Raw genomic sequence first — 13,129 nt, 5'->3', positions numbered from 1 at the left:
GAGCAGTATTATAGCTATTTTCTGTTTCAACTACTTTGAAGTTTTGAATTTGCTACCCTAGTCTTATTTCCTCCCGAATCCTAGGTATATGTAACAGCATGTATATACACATATTTATATATATTCACATTCATATGCTGCCTCGTAATTCTTCCAAACATCTACTTTATAGACTCTAACTAAAAATGACATCCTAAAAATGTATAAAAGACCTCCAAGTCAAACTGTGATTAAATGCTTGGCCATACTTTAATTCTAGTAACATGTATCATAAAGTATTCTAGTATTATCCATTTTATTCACTGCAAAATAAATGTGTTTTGATACAAATTAGCTTTCAGGTAGTTACATCTGAATATATAATGGTGCGTGTGAAACCATAATTTCATTAGACACACGCATTCCCCATACTATGCAGGAAGTAAACACTGTTTCCTGATGATGAATATAAATATTCTATCTTAAAGAGATGCTAACCACTGCTGATAGTTCCTTAGACCCTAGGTGTTCAAGTGACAGAAAAATCTCTCTTATAAACACATATTCTATTTTAGACTGTTCCAAATATACTGACTAGACAGGGTAATCGAAAGAAAACAAATTAGTTGAAGCCCTAAATATATGCAGTATATTTCAGAAGTCTGATGTTGGATCCATGTGTTCTCAGCTTCAACTAAGGATGACCTGGCCAAACAGCACACTATTTTAGTTATACTTAGGGATAATATTACCCTAATATTATCTGTAAATACCTAACCAGTCCTTACCCTCAGATTACTACAGGATGCCTTCTAGGTAATGCTGGGAGGTAGAGAAAAACCAGAACACATAAAATTATCTTTGTCAAGATTTAGACTCATTCAAGGAAAAACTCCATTGTAGAAATTCAAGTAGATAATGTACAAATACACCTTCTGTATTAAGTGTGATAATACTAACCTAGCACAGTACAAAAATTTTTAAAAAACCAATATAATAAGATGTACTTTTAGTAGTCCCATATTTGGCCAGTTTCCATGAGAAAGCCAAAGCAATCAAATTCTTGCCTTTACATTCACTCACCTACCAGGCCCTTCATGTTACCTTTGTTTGAGGTTGATCCATGATGTTTTTAAGTACTCTGTGGTTTCCTTCACATTCCTGGTGTCATCACTACCATATTCCTCCAACAGCTTCTGCAGGACGTTATCAAACGCCATTATGATACCATCGCCAGGACCCAGTTCTTGCAGCAATATCTAAGGTGTAATTGCAGGTGTAATTGTTATATTGGGTCGCTCAGTAACTACTTACCTAAATATTGGGTCTCCCCATTTTACATGTTTTAGACATAAGTATCAAAAGAAAAAAAGCTAATTATGGGACAAACTCTTGAACATGAGCTCAAATAAAAATAATTCTGGAAGTAAAAAGGCAAATGTCTAAGAAATGATCAGGTATACAGAAGATGCTATTAAAAGGCTACAGAAATGAAAAGGGCCAACAATACGGCAGTTTTCTGTGTCCCTGGATCACTGTGTCTGTTGACAAAGTTAACTGCTTGGGTGGATCAAGCAGCCAAACAAGCTTTTTCTTAGAGTTGTGTAAGTAACTAAACTGAAGCTGAGTGTGCCTACAGGCACTGGTTTTCTACTTCTCAGAGCCTCTGGATCAAGATACTCCCCATGAAATCTAAATAACAAATAAATGTTCCTATAATGCTTTTAATAGCAACTGGCAAAAAAAATCCATCCTAAAGTCTGAGTAGAAAAGAGGTACACTATTGTTTAGAAAGGAATATTCTGAATATCTGAGGATTGAAGTGTTGATCTCACTTTTAAGTATATTCTTCTGGTTAAGTATCCTGGGGCTTTGCTGATTATTATATTTGAGTCATTTGGTGAAAACAATCAGCAGATATCATAAACACAGAAAATGATCCACAAAACCAGGACAACTGGCCACACTTGGTTTTTAAATTGTAACCATGGAAAGTCTACATGTGTGAATTATAAAACCCTGTTCTCATGTTTTAGATTTTTTTTCCCATATATTCTTTACAAATGCACACAATCATCTTAGGCCTCTGAAGGGTAAATAAATGTTACACCAAAATATAACCTAAAAACTATGACCTCCAATTTGAGAACATTTTCTATAATTATAGCAAGAATTTAAAATAGCACTTTAAAAATACCATTAATGTTCAACATCATCTTTATATTTAAACCTATCCAAAAAAGTTACCTACTCTGACAGTAGAAATAAAACAGATTGGTTATAAAATTATTAAAAGAAACTAAACGGATTACCTGGTTCGTTCAGTACAGTAGCCTCAAATGAAAATCTCAGAAAACTTCATAAATAAAAATAACCTTCAGGGCAGACATGGAAGGTAGCAAAAAAAGGAGGGTTTCAAGGATCCTGAAAATATTCTTTTTCTAGATGCTGGCTCATGGTCATGTTCCATTTGCCAAGAGTCAGTGAGCAGTGAGCAATACATCTGGTATACAGGTATACATTTCTATTTGTTACACATCCTAAAATTTTTCAAAAACCTTCCTGGTCAAATTCTTTACATAAATTTCAATGTATATTCTCAGCACTTGAGGCAACATCATGACAAGGGTCCTAAAAATTACAGTTAACAATAGAACAAAAAAGTACATCCAACAAGCTGATAATGCCCCCCAAAATCCCTCCACAAATCAAATGAGTCTTACTTGATTATCAGAAATTTGCTTGATAAGAGGATCCCTTCGGGCTTGTTGGAGAATATAGAGCCGAGCCTCGTATTTTCTCATAAGTTCCTCAGTTTCCTCCTTGTGGTCATCCCACTGAATACTGTCTATAATCATATCTTCCAGCTGCTGCTGTCTTAACTCGACACCATGCTGAGTGCTGTCCCACTGGTTCTTCACCTTTTCCACTAGTGGAGGCATTATAAAAATAATCCCAGTAAAAGTAATGATTAGGAAAGGGAAAAAATACCTGATACCAAATTTATCACAAGTAAGGTTATAAATAGAAAAGAAAAAGGCAAGTTTGCATGTACCTTTTAAGGGAATTTAATACATATTGGCACACAATACAACTGATATATTTCTGAAACTCTTCTTTAAGAAGAATCCTGAATTAAATACTATTTTAAATCCACTGAAATATCTCACAATACAAATATCTACTATTTTAAATGAACAAACCAAAAATTATAAAGAAAGTAAATTCCTGTCTAATGTATTTTCACAGAACCTGGTTTGATGAAGGTAGAGTTTAACAATACTTCATAACAGAGCTTTAAGACACAGATGTAATCACTTGTCATCCTCAAAGGAGATACTCTAAGGTTGTCAAGATTTTAAAAGGAAATAATCTATATAAGAATATTTTTCATGTTTGTTTTACTCTAGCATGAAACCTCTCTAAAAGAAAGTATTTTTATACGCTTAAGAGAAACACTAAAAGCAAATCAGATTCAAGTTCTATGTACCCAGTAGCTCTTGATCATAAAAAAGTCCATATTAGCTCTTTTCCTCTTTCTTTTTTTATTGTTTCTATTTCTCATTCTTTCTTCCGTCTCCCTCTTTTTTTCCTCTCCCTTCTCTCCTCTTCTCATTTTTAACATGGGGCTAAAGAAAGAGTGATCTAAAGAAACTTAAGCTTTTGATTAATTACTTCATGGGCAGTTCAACATCTTGAACTGAAGCACTAATAAACAATAGCTTTGAATGACTTCAACAACCCACTGATGATAGGTAGCTAGGAAATGAAACTTCTAGAAGATGCTTTGGATGTCACACAGACTGGAGAGTGATAGTTAAATACCAGGCCAACGAGACGTTAACTATAAAAGAACATTGCAGCTAAGTCATATTGGGACCTATTGGTAAAATTCCTGGGATAACAAAAGGTTATAGCAAGCCATAAGAGTGATCAATTTAAGATTGTTCAGAACATTGAAAATTATACTTACATATAATAATTTTTTTAATTGTTCAATGAGATTATCTGTTTTAAGCTGTCTTAGGAGTTTAAACAGATTGCCTGTTTTTAATAATACTGTTCTACTTGTCAGTTAAAAAGTTACATAAAGTACTTATGACCAATTCTGTTACTAATAGAATCCTTTAATACTGAACAAATAAAATGAAAGACATCAAGTGAGAGCACCTATCATGGGTTTATCATTAAAAATAAGCAAATTGTTCTATTCTTTGTGAATAAGCGCTAAGAGCAGGTTATTATAGGCAGTACACTCCTGCTGAGAATTTTTTTTCATATAATGAATAATGACAAAGATTATGCAACCTCTATGCAGATAAAAAAAAATGGAGAGAAAACAGAGAGGGAGTTAAATTGGAAAGGGAAGATATTCAGAAGAAAGAAAAGTCTTGTCAAAAACCTTAAAAGAAACGATGAAAGGAACTCATTCCAGAGTTCCAAAGCAGGCACAAACAATCCATCAATTTAACAAAAACAAGGATGGGGTGTCTGGGTGGCATAGTCAGTTGAACATCTGACTCTTGGTTTGTTTTGGCTCAGGTCATGATCTCAGGGTCATGGGATCTAGTCCCACATCATACTCCATGCTCAGCACTCAGCAGGGAATTATTGATTCTCTCCCTCTCCTCTTACCCTTCCCCCCCTGCTCTATCCCTCTCAAATAAATAAATCCTTAAAAAAAAAGAGGGAGAAAGAAGAAAGATCGCTTATGTAGTAAAAATAAACCAACGTTGTAAGACACTAAAAGTTCTCTGCTAACTCATCTCTTGTAATAACATTGCTGCTGCCACATTTATTTTAAAATCGAAACACACTTTTAAGAGGAGGAAGAGGTGACTTTCTTCCTTTCAGAAATATTAGACGAGGTAATAAAATACCTTCCAGTTTATATTCTTCCAAAAATATTTACTAAGTACTTAATTTGTATTGGACACTGGGAGCCCAAGGGCCAGAAAGGTGAATGTTCACCAACTATGGGAGAAAAAATTAAAATAATTGTGAGATCTATAGTGACATTATGGAGGGAGAGGGCACAGCAGGAACTAAAGACAGAAAATCCTATTCACCAAGGACTATTCAAGGGTGGGAAAGACCTCACAAAGAGGGGTGACATTCTAGCTGCTGAGTAGAATTTCACCCAGGGAAAAAAAGGCCAAGAGGAAAAAAAACTATTGCAAATAATTAGGAACTTCCAGGACATTTTAAAGAATACCTACAATATAGAATGGCTACAGACAGATAGAGGGCTGTATGGGAGAGGGGATGATGAAAGCAGGCTGTGACCATCCCTACATGACATTCTTGAGAACTGAGACTTTGTTTTATTGTCATACAGATTTAACAGATGCTCTGAAGCCAGAAAGCAAATGAAACAAGGATCTTTGCTATGGTTGTTTTGTACATTTATTTATTTTGCTCTTAAATAAATTGTTCCCAAATTAGGACCAGGCCCAATGGTACAAGTGTGTTGCTCAATAAATTCTTTTTGGAATGAATTTGGAGAAGATGAGTTAAAAGACACAGCAAGATCTGGTTTTATTAATTACAATGGAAGTATGAGTTTGCATTCCAATGTTTTCTCTAACTTTTGTGTTTTGATTCCTTTAAAAGAAATTCTAACCTGGAGTGCTTGGGTGGTTCAGTAGGTTAAGCATCCCACTCTTGGTTTTGGCATAGGTTATGATCTCAGGGTCACAGGATGGAGCCCTGCCTGGGTCTCCGCACTCAGAGTTTGCTTGGGATTCTCTCTCCTAGTCTCCCTTTGCCCCTCTCCCAACTCATATTTGCACTCATATTTGCACGTGCACTCTCTCTCTCTCACTCTCTCCCCAAAATGAATCAATCTTTTTAAAAAATTAAAAATAAAAAGAAATCCTAACTTAAAAGAAAAAACATCCAATGTACCAGTAATTACTTAAGAGTAATAATGCTAGCACTTTAAGGAATTCATAAGGGAATAGTAACAAGGTTCACAAAAAATAAAAATCAAAGGAAAACTGTGGTCATTAATAGGGTACTAAATATCAAATAATATTAATTTCTGGTTGAATAATATGTGAAAATGTGTGTGTGTGTGTGTGTTACTATCTTCAGAGGAAGAGGAAGATATATAAATTTTTTTAAACTTACACTTTTCTGTGATTGCTGTTCTCACATCTGAACTGGAAGCTTTATTTTTCAAATTCTGTGCCAATGTAAAAACATAATCAAGCTGAGGATGGCGTTGTTCTAAGTCAGACTTTGTGATCTGTTAATAAAAAATGATAATTAAGATAGATTAATAAGCCTTACCCTAAGGATACTACTAACAAAACAGAACTGGTGTGCTGACATCAAAATTGCTGTTGTCCTTTTATACAAGATAGTGAGGCATCAGCAAGATAGCAGAAAAGAGCAAGGTTTGAAGTCAAAGGTCCTGGGTTTAAAATACAACTCTGCCACTTATCATCTGGGTCACCTGGCAAGGCACTTTACTGTTTTTGTTTTCAAGAAAAGAAATAATAGAAAACTTACAGCTCCGCCATATCAAGTTGGAGAAGATTTGATGAAGAAAATCCCTACGGGGGCAGCCTCAGTGGCTCAGCGGTTTAGCACTGCCTGCAGCCCGGAGTGTGATCCTGGGGAACCGGGATCGAGTCCCATGTCAGGCTCCCTGAATGGAGCCTGCTTCTCCCTCTGCCTGTGTCTCTGCCTCTCTCTCTCTCTCTCTCTCTCTCTGCATGTGTCTCTAATGAATAAATAAATAAAATATTTAAAAAAAAAAAAAGAAAAGAAAATCCCTTCGGAAAAATGGTCTGAAAACCTTGGCAGTGATTTCTTTTTTTTTTTTTTTTTTTATTTATTTATTTTTTATTGGTGTTCAATTTACTAACATACAGAATAACCCCCAGTGCCCATCACCCATTCACTTCCACCCCCCGCCCTCCTCCCCTTCCAACACCCCTAGTTCGTTTCCCAGAGTTAGCAGTCTTTACGTTCTGTCTCCCTTTCTGATATTTCCCACACATTTCTTCCCCCTTCCCTGAAAACCTTGGCAGTGATTTCTGATGACACCTCATGTATCTGCCCTACATGAGATACAAACACAAACAAAGTCACCTACAGGAATGGTAGTGAGGCATTCAAAAAATGCTTTGGAATAATTGCAAATTAAATAATCTCAGACATGAAAAACGCTGCGCTAGAGAGTTTGCCTCAGTACTAATTAACAGCGGCAAAGAGTTTTTAAAAATCAGAATATAGTGTGTTTTAAGCACAGAACTGGGGATTCCTGGGTGGCTCAGCAGTTTAGCACCTGTTTTTGGCCCAGGGCAAGATCCTGGAGTCCTGGGATCAAGTCCCACATCGGGCTCCCGGGTGTGGAGCCTGCTTCTCCCTCTGTCTGTGTCTGCCTCTCTCTCTTTCTCTCTCTCTCTCTCTGTGTCTCTCATGAATAAATAAATAAATAAATCTTTTTTTTTTAAAGCACAGAACTAATAAATAGCCATAAAGATTAGAAAATGCAATTCCCCATAAGTACAAACAGGGTAGCAAAGATTCTCTCTCAGCTCTTCCTCTTCATAAATTCACTAATTTTGCAGATTTCAATTAGCCCTGAAGTGTCAAATATTATTTCTAAATGGATTACTCACATCTTGTAATCCTGAATCCCAGAGAGACATTTCAATGAAGGCTGATTATTTCATTCTAAATGGCCCAAGAACCTCTCAACACAACATACCCAAAACTAAATCACTCAAAACCTCATCCACAGCCCATTTCTTCTATTCCTGATTTCTGCTAATTGCAACAGCATCATCTTAGTCACTCAGAAAGGGCTCTTTTGCTTGCTTTAAGCATCTCTCACCTCCGATTTATCCTCAGCACTAAAAAGCGTCCCAGTCTTCTCATCAAAGCAAAGCATTGTTTATCATCAGTCTGCCCCCACCATTAAAAAAAGGAAAAGAAAAGGGCGAAAAGATGCTTGCCAACCGCTTACAGACTAAAAGCCTAGACCTAGCAAGTCAACAAGTTTCTTTCCAAAGTGAACTTGGACCTGTCTTTGCTCTCTGACTTCCCACTACATTTCTTTATTGCACAAATGTTGACCCAACATCCTTCACACTCCCCTACCTCATGACTTCATTCACTCTGTTCCCTACATGCATTTATCTCCAGGGGTCAACATTCCACGGTCTGCCTTCCACCACTGTGAACTACCCTCCTTCCTCACCCTGGCTCCCCTAACAGGTGGCTTAGACCTATCCTCCGCTGCTCTTAGATTCTGCTTTGCTGCAGCCAACTTGTCTACCTATGTGCATTTGGTGCCTCTGCCTCACTTCAGGAATATTTGTAAACTGAGAATAAAATCAACACCCACCTCAAAAGACTGTCAAAAAAATAAATGAGATGATATATTTAAAACACTTAGAAAACCACCCAGTACAGATTCAACACCTAATAAAAGCAACAGCCGCTGTAACTATTGTACGACACATTCACAATTTCTATCTGGTATGTTCTTTTTAGAATCCCTACACGACACATAGCCTAGAACCTAGCACACAGTGAATATCAAACATTTCTATTAGATGGCATATGTATAGTGACAAAATTCTAATCAGGAAATGCTTATTTCTAAAGTCAGCAATTAAATAAGCTCATTATGAAATATAGGTTGAAAAGGTGCTATAGGAAAATATCCTACATCGCAGTAGGCATTAAATCTCACATGAATTTACATTTGTGTTAATGTGCCTCACTTGATGGTCTATCAGTTTTAGATTTTAAAATACACTGAATCTCTACTTCAAGTGGGTAAACTTCATTTCACGAAAATACTAGAAAGGCAAGAAAAGCTTTATTCTTCGGAACTAACCAAACATAGCATGGCTCTTTGACAGATAAAGAGTTTTTTAAAGCTCATTGTCCCAGAGTTTAAGACAAACAAAGGAGATCCAAACAGATCTTGTCTGTTTCTGTGTTGTGGTATTTCCCTGACAAGTCTCTACGCTATGTACTTACTTTCATTCGGGAAACTGTCTTATTGATCTCTTCTATATCCCCGACAGTGACAATGTTGGACTTCAACATCTGGTCGATCAGGACCAGCCAGTCAGCTAGCTCTGTGATCGTTTTATCCAGATCAGCAGGAATTGAAATTTCCGAAGTACGGGGAGACTGAACAGGAATATCTGACGCAGATGATACTAGCACCACCTTTTGGACACCAGGATGAGCTGAAATTTAGAAAACATGGCAAAGTATTAATACATCAACAGGATATTACTCTGATTGTGGTGGCCTAGGGGTGATATGTGTGTGTGTGTGTGTGTGTGTGTGTGTATTTAAATGAAATGCAGTTTAAGTTAAAAAAAATTGTAGAAAGTTTTTATTTCTTCATACTAAAATGACAATGGCATTTCCTGTAGTATCTACATATCCATGGTAGCCATAAAGCCAATTAAATCAATTAAATCATCCCACAAGATTCCAGGGCAGGAAAACTCAGAAGTAACGAACACTGACACCATGAGAAAATAAAATAAATAAAATAAAAAATAAATCAATCATAGGAAAATGAGGACCGCGCTTTTATTTTAAGATGCTTGACTTAATTATAATGTCAATTTATTCTTACTTTCTATTCTTTTCTAATTAACTTTTATAATATGAGTATGGGTCATTCTTAATAAAATTGAAAGGGGGCTTCAACTACCTCCATTTCAACCTCAAATTTTCTAATTAAGTTCTGCTTTCCAGTGTACGCTAAACTCAGGCAAAAGACCCTGAGGGCAAAGCATCCCCTGATAGCACCTGAAACAAACCTCTCAAGCAATAACAACCACCCTGACCCAGCAAGACCCCACCCACTTGATGACAGGGCATTCACTAACTTGACCTTCACCACCCACCTGCAGGTAACCCACCGACCTTTGTCCCACATTTTCCTAAAATAAATCTGGAAAGATTTTCAGCACCTTGGGGACAGTCTTTGAGACACTAGTCCACTGTCTTCCTGATGTTGGCCTCACTGAAATAAGTTCGTTTCTTATTTTACCACCACTGGTTTCCTCTGCTTTTGGATTTTTTCAGCGGCCAGTGGCTGAACTCATCTGTTTGGGAGCCTCCCGAGCCAGAGCCAGGTGCCCCTGCACCTCTGGGCCCCAGCTCCAAAATCATTGTGAATACTTCTGTTATAATCTACATATATACTAACTTTTAGCTAACCCCTATCCTGCACTGCAGCTACTTAAAGTGATTCTGAAATTCTACTTCAAAAAGAATGTGCAAGGATTATCTTACATATTTTGCACATTTTTGATTATCATCTTGGTATAAATTCCCAAAGTAGAATTACTAGATCAGAAAATGAAAAAGTTTGATGTATCTAATACTTATTGACAAATTGTTTTCCTTAACAATCGAACATTTAGACTTCCAGCAGCAGTGTGTGGAACAGATGAAATTCCTACATCCACATGGACAATATTCTAGTTCCGTGGATAAACACATCTTTCACCATTATCTTCATTTATTGTTTTTTTTGATTGTCAATGAACACAAATATTTTTATGTTTATTAACTAAATATGGTATAATTTATAACTGTGTTCTTATCAGTTGGGATGAATTCTTTTTACAGGAAAGATGAGCCTTTGCCATTGCTGAAAATAACATTTCTACTTTAGGATTTAAATTTTTTTTTCTTTTTAACATATAGATGATAACAAACGCAGTGATCAAACCCACAAATTTGTCTTGAGGGAATGTTTTCCTAGAACTTTTTAAGTTAGACTCTTGTCTTTTCTAAAGATGAGATAAATATTTTTTCTACTTTTTGTTTTTTCTCTGGTTTGTCTTGTTTTGTTTTTAAGAATGGAAGTTTGGTTATTGCTTTTCTTTAGCTTTGAAATGAGAGCATCAAATTAATTATTAGATCTATCTGGAATCCACTTTAGCATATGGTATATTAAGTGAGACAAATAATTTTCCAAAAATATAGTCAATCTGTAAAGTAAGTGCAATTCTAATAAAAATCCCAGCTAGTTTGTGTGTAACTTGACAAAATCATATATTCAAAGTCTGATTTTCAAATCAATATAGAAAAAAAAAGAGAAGAGAAAAGAGAAAAAACAAAAAACAAATCAATATAGAAAAGGACCACAAACAGCCAAAACAGTTGGAGGGTTATGCCCTATCCGATATTTAGTTGTATCACTTAGCTAATAACGAATGATTAACTCACTGTTTTATGGACCCAGACATTCAAAGAGACTACTGGAAGATAAGAGCCACAGTCCATAGGTGGCAGAGAAATCTGACCTTGGCACAGATTGCATTAAAGATCAATAAGGAGAAATTTACTGGTCAATAAATGATACTGGCAAGCGTGGACACCCAAAGCTGGAGCAGGAAGACGATGGTATGGAATTTGACCTCATATATGCCCTGAGAGAATTAGTTCTTGATGGATTAAGGACCTGAATATGAAAACTAAAACTGTACAACTGTTAGTTGAGAATATTTAAAAAAGAATCTTGGGCAGCCCTGGTGGCTCAGCGGTTTAGTGCCGCCTTCGGCCCAGGGTGTGATCCCGGGAACCTGGGATCAAGTCCCATATCGGGCTCCCTGCGTGAAGCCTGCTTCTCCCTCTGCCTGTGTCTCTGCCTCTCTCTCTCTCTCTCTCTCTCTCTCTGTGTGTGTGTCTCTCATGAATAAATAAAATCTTTAAAAAAATAAAAATAAATTAATTAATTTAAAAAAGAATATGAGTTGAAAGTATTAAAAATGCTCTAAAAACTCTCATAAAGGGGAAGCTATTAATAGACCATTAATGTTAAAGAATTCTGAAAATGGCAACATTAACAAAAATGTTAGAAGCCATAGACTAAGGAAGAAGGTATTTGCAATGTACACTCTAAACAAAGAATTTGAAATCAAAATAATTTTTTAAACTCCAAAAATATCAATGGGCAATCCATGAAAGAGGAAACAAGAAAGAAATAAACATGAAAAAAGGGCTCAATCACACAAGTATCTGAGAAAATGCTAATTGAAATGAAATGCCCTATCTCTATAGGTCACAGGCTCTCAAAGTAGGATCTAGGAAGCTCTAAGTACCCAGAAATCCTTCCAAGGGCTGTGGATGCCCAAATTATGATTATCATAATAAGTGATTTACATTTTCATGCTCATTCTTTTTTTTAATCATTCTCTTAATTTAAATTCAATTAACATAGAGTGTATTACTAGTTTCAGAGGTAGAGTTCAGTGATTCATCAGTCTTATAATACCCAGGGCTTATTACATTATGTGCCCTCCTTAATGTCCATCACCCAGTTATCCCATCCTCTTACCCCCTCCCCTGTAGCAAATCTCAGTTTGTTTCCTATGCCTAGGAGTCTTTTATGGTTTGTTTCTCTCTGATTTTGTCTTGTTTTATTCTTCCCTTCCTTCCCCTATGATCTTGCTTGTTTCTTAAATTCCACATATGAATGAGATCATATAATTGTCTTTTACCGATTATTTCACTTAGCATAGTACCCTCTTTTTTCCATCCATGTTGTTCCAAATGGCAATATTTCTTTTTTTTTTTTTTTTGATGTCTGAGTTATATTACATATCTTCTTTATCCATTTCTCTGTTGATAGATATCTGGCCTTTGTGTGTAGTTTGGCTATTGTGAACATTGCTGCTATAAACATTGAGGTGCAGGTGCCCCTTCGGATCACTCCATTTGTATCTTTGGTGTAAATACCTAGTAGTGCAATTGCTGGGTTGCAGGGTAGCTCTATTTTCAACTCTTTGAGGAACCCACATACTGTTTTCCAGAGTAGCTGCACCAGCTTACATTCCCACCAACAATGCAAGAGAGTTCCCCTTTCTTCACATCCTTGCCAACATCTGTTGTTTCTTGTGTTGTTAATTTTAGCCATTCTGACCAGCGTGAGGTGGTATTTCATTGTGGTTTTGAGTATTTTTTTTACTCAAGGCTACATGACATGTGATATCGTAACAGACTAAATGCAGAAGTGGAAATGAGAATCCAGGTGTCCTCTAATTTCCCAGACACGAAAAGATTTTCAAATATGTAAAGCAATGCCACTTTTCTAATTAAATTTGTTTTTGTCTTGAAAAAACTCATTTCTAACATTATATTTATAAAA

General features: G+C 36.1%; 1 protein-coding gene across 9 annotated transcripts in view; it reads right to left on the bottom strand.

Annotated features, from left to right (window-relative positions):
• The window catches only part of UTRN (utrophin), a 505,421-nt gene that overhangs the window by 250,311 nt on the left and 241,981 nt on the right, over nt 1-13,129 (bottom strand). For all 9 annotated transcript variants that reach the window (XM_077895925.1, XM_077895964.1, XM_077895934.1 and 6 more), the window contains 4 exons: nt 8,986-9,200; nt 6,112-6,229; nt 2,703-2,908; nt 1,084-1,238 (listed from right to left, as the gene is read on the bottom strand). In XM_077895925.1, the coding sequence (XP_077752051.1) occupies nt 1,084-1,238; nt 2,703-2,908; nt 6,112-6,229; nt 8,986-9,200 (694 nt within the window). The remainder of the gene's footprint in view (nt 1-1,083; nt 1,239-2,702; nt 2,909-6,111; nt 6,230-8,985; nt 9,201-13,129) is intronic.

This window comes from Canis aureus, chromosome 1 (genome assembly GCF_053574225.1).
Source record: "Canis aureus isolate CA01 chromosome 1, VMU_Caureus_v.1.0, whole genome shotgun sequence".
Lineage (NCBI taxonomy): Eukaryota > Metazoa > Chordata > Mammalia > Carnivora > Canidae > Canis > Canis aureus.
This window is presented reverse-complemented; position numbering and strand designations above follow the sequence as displayed.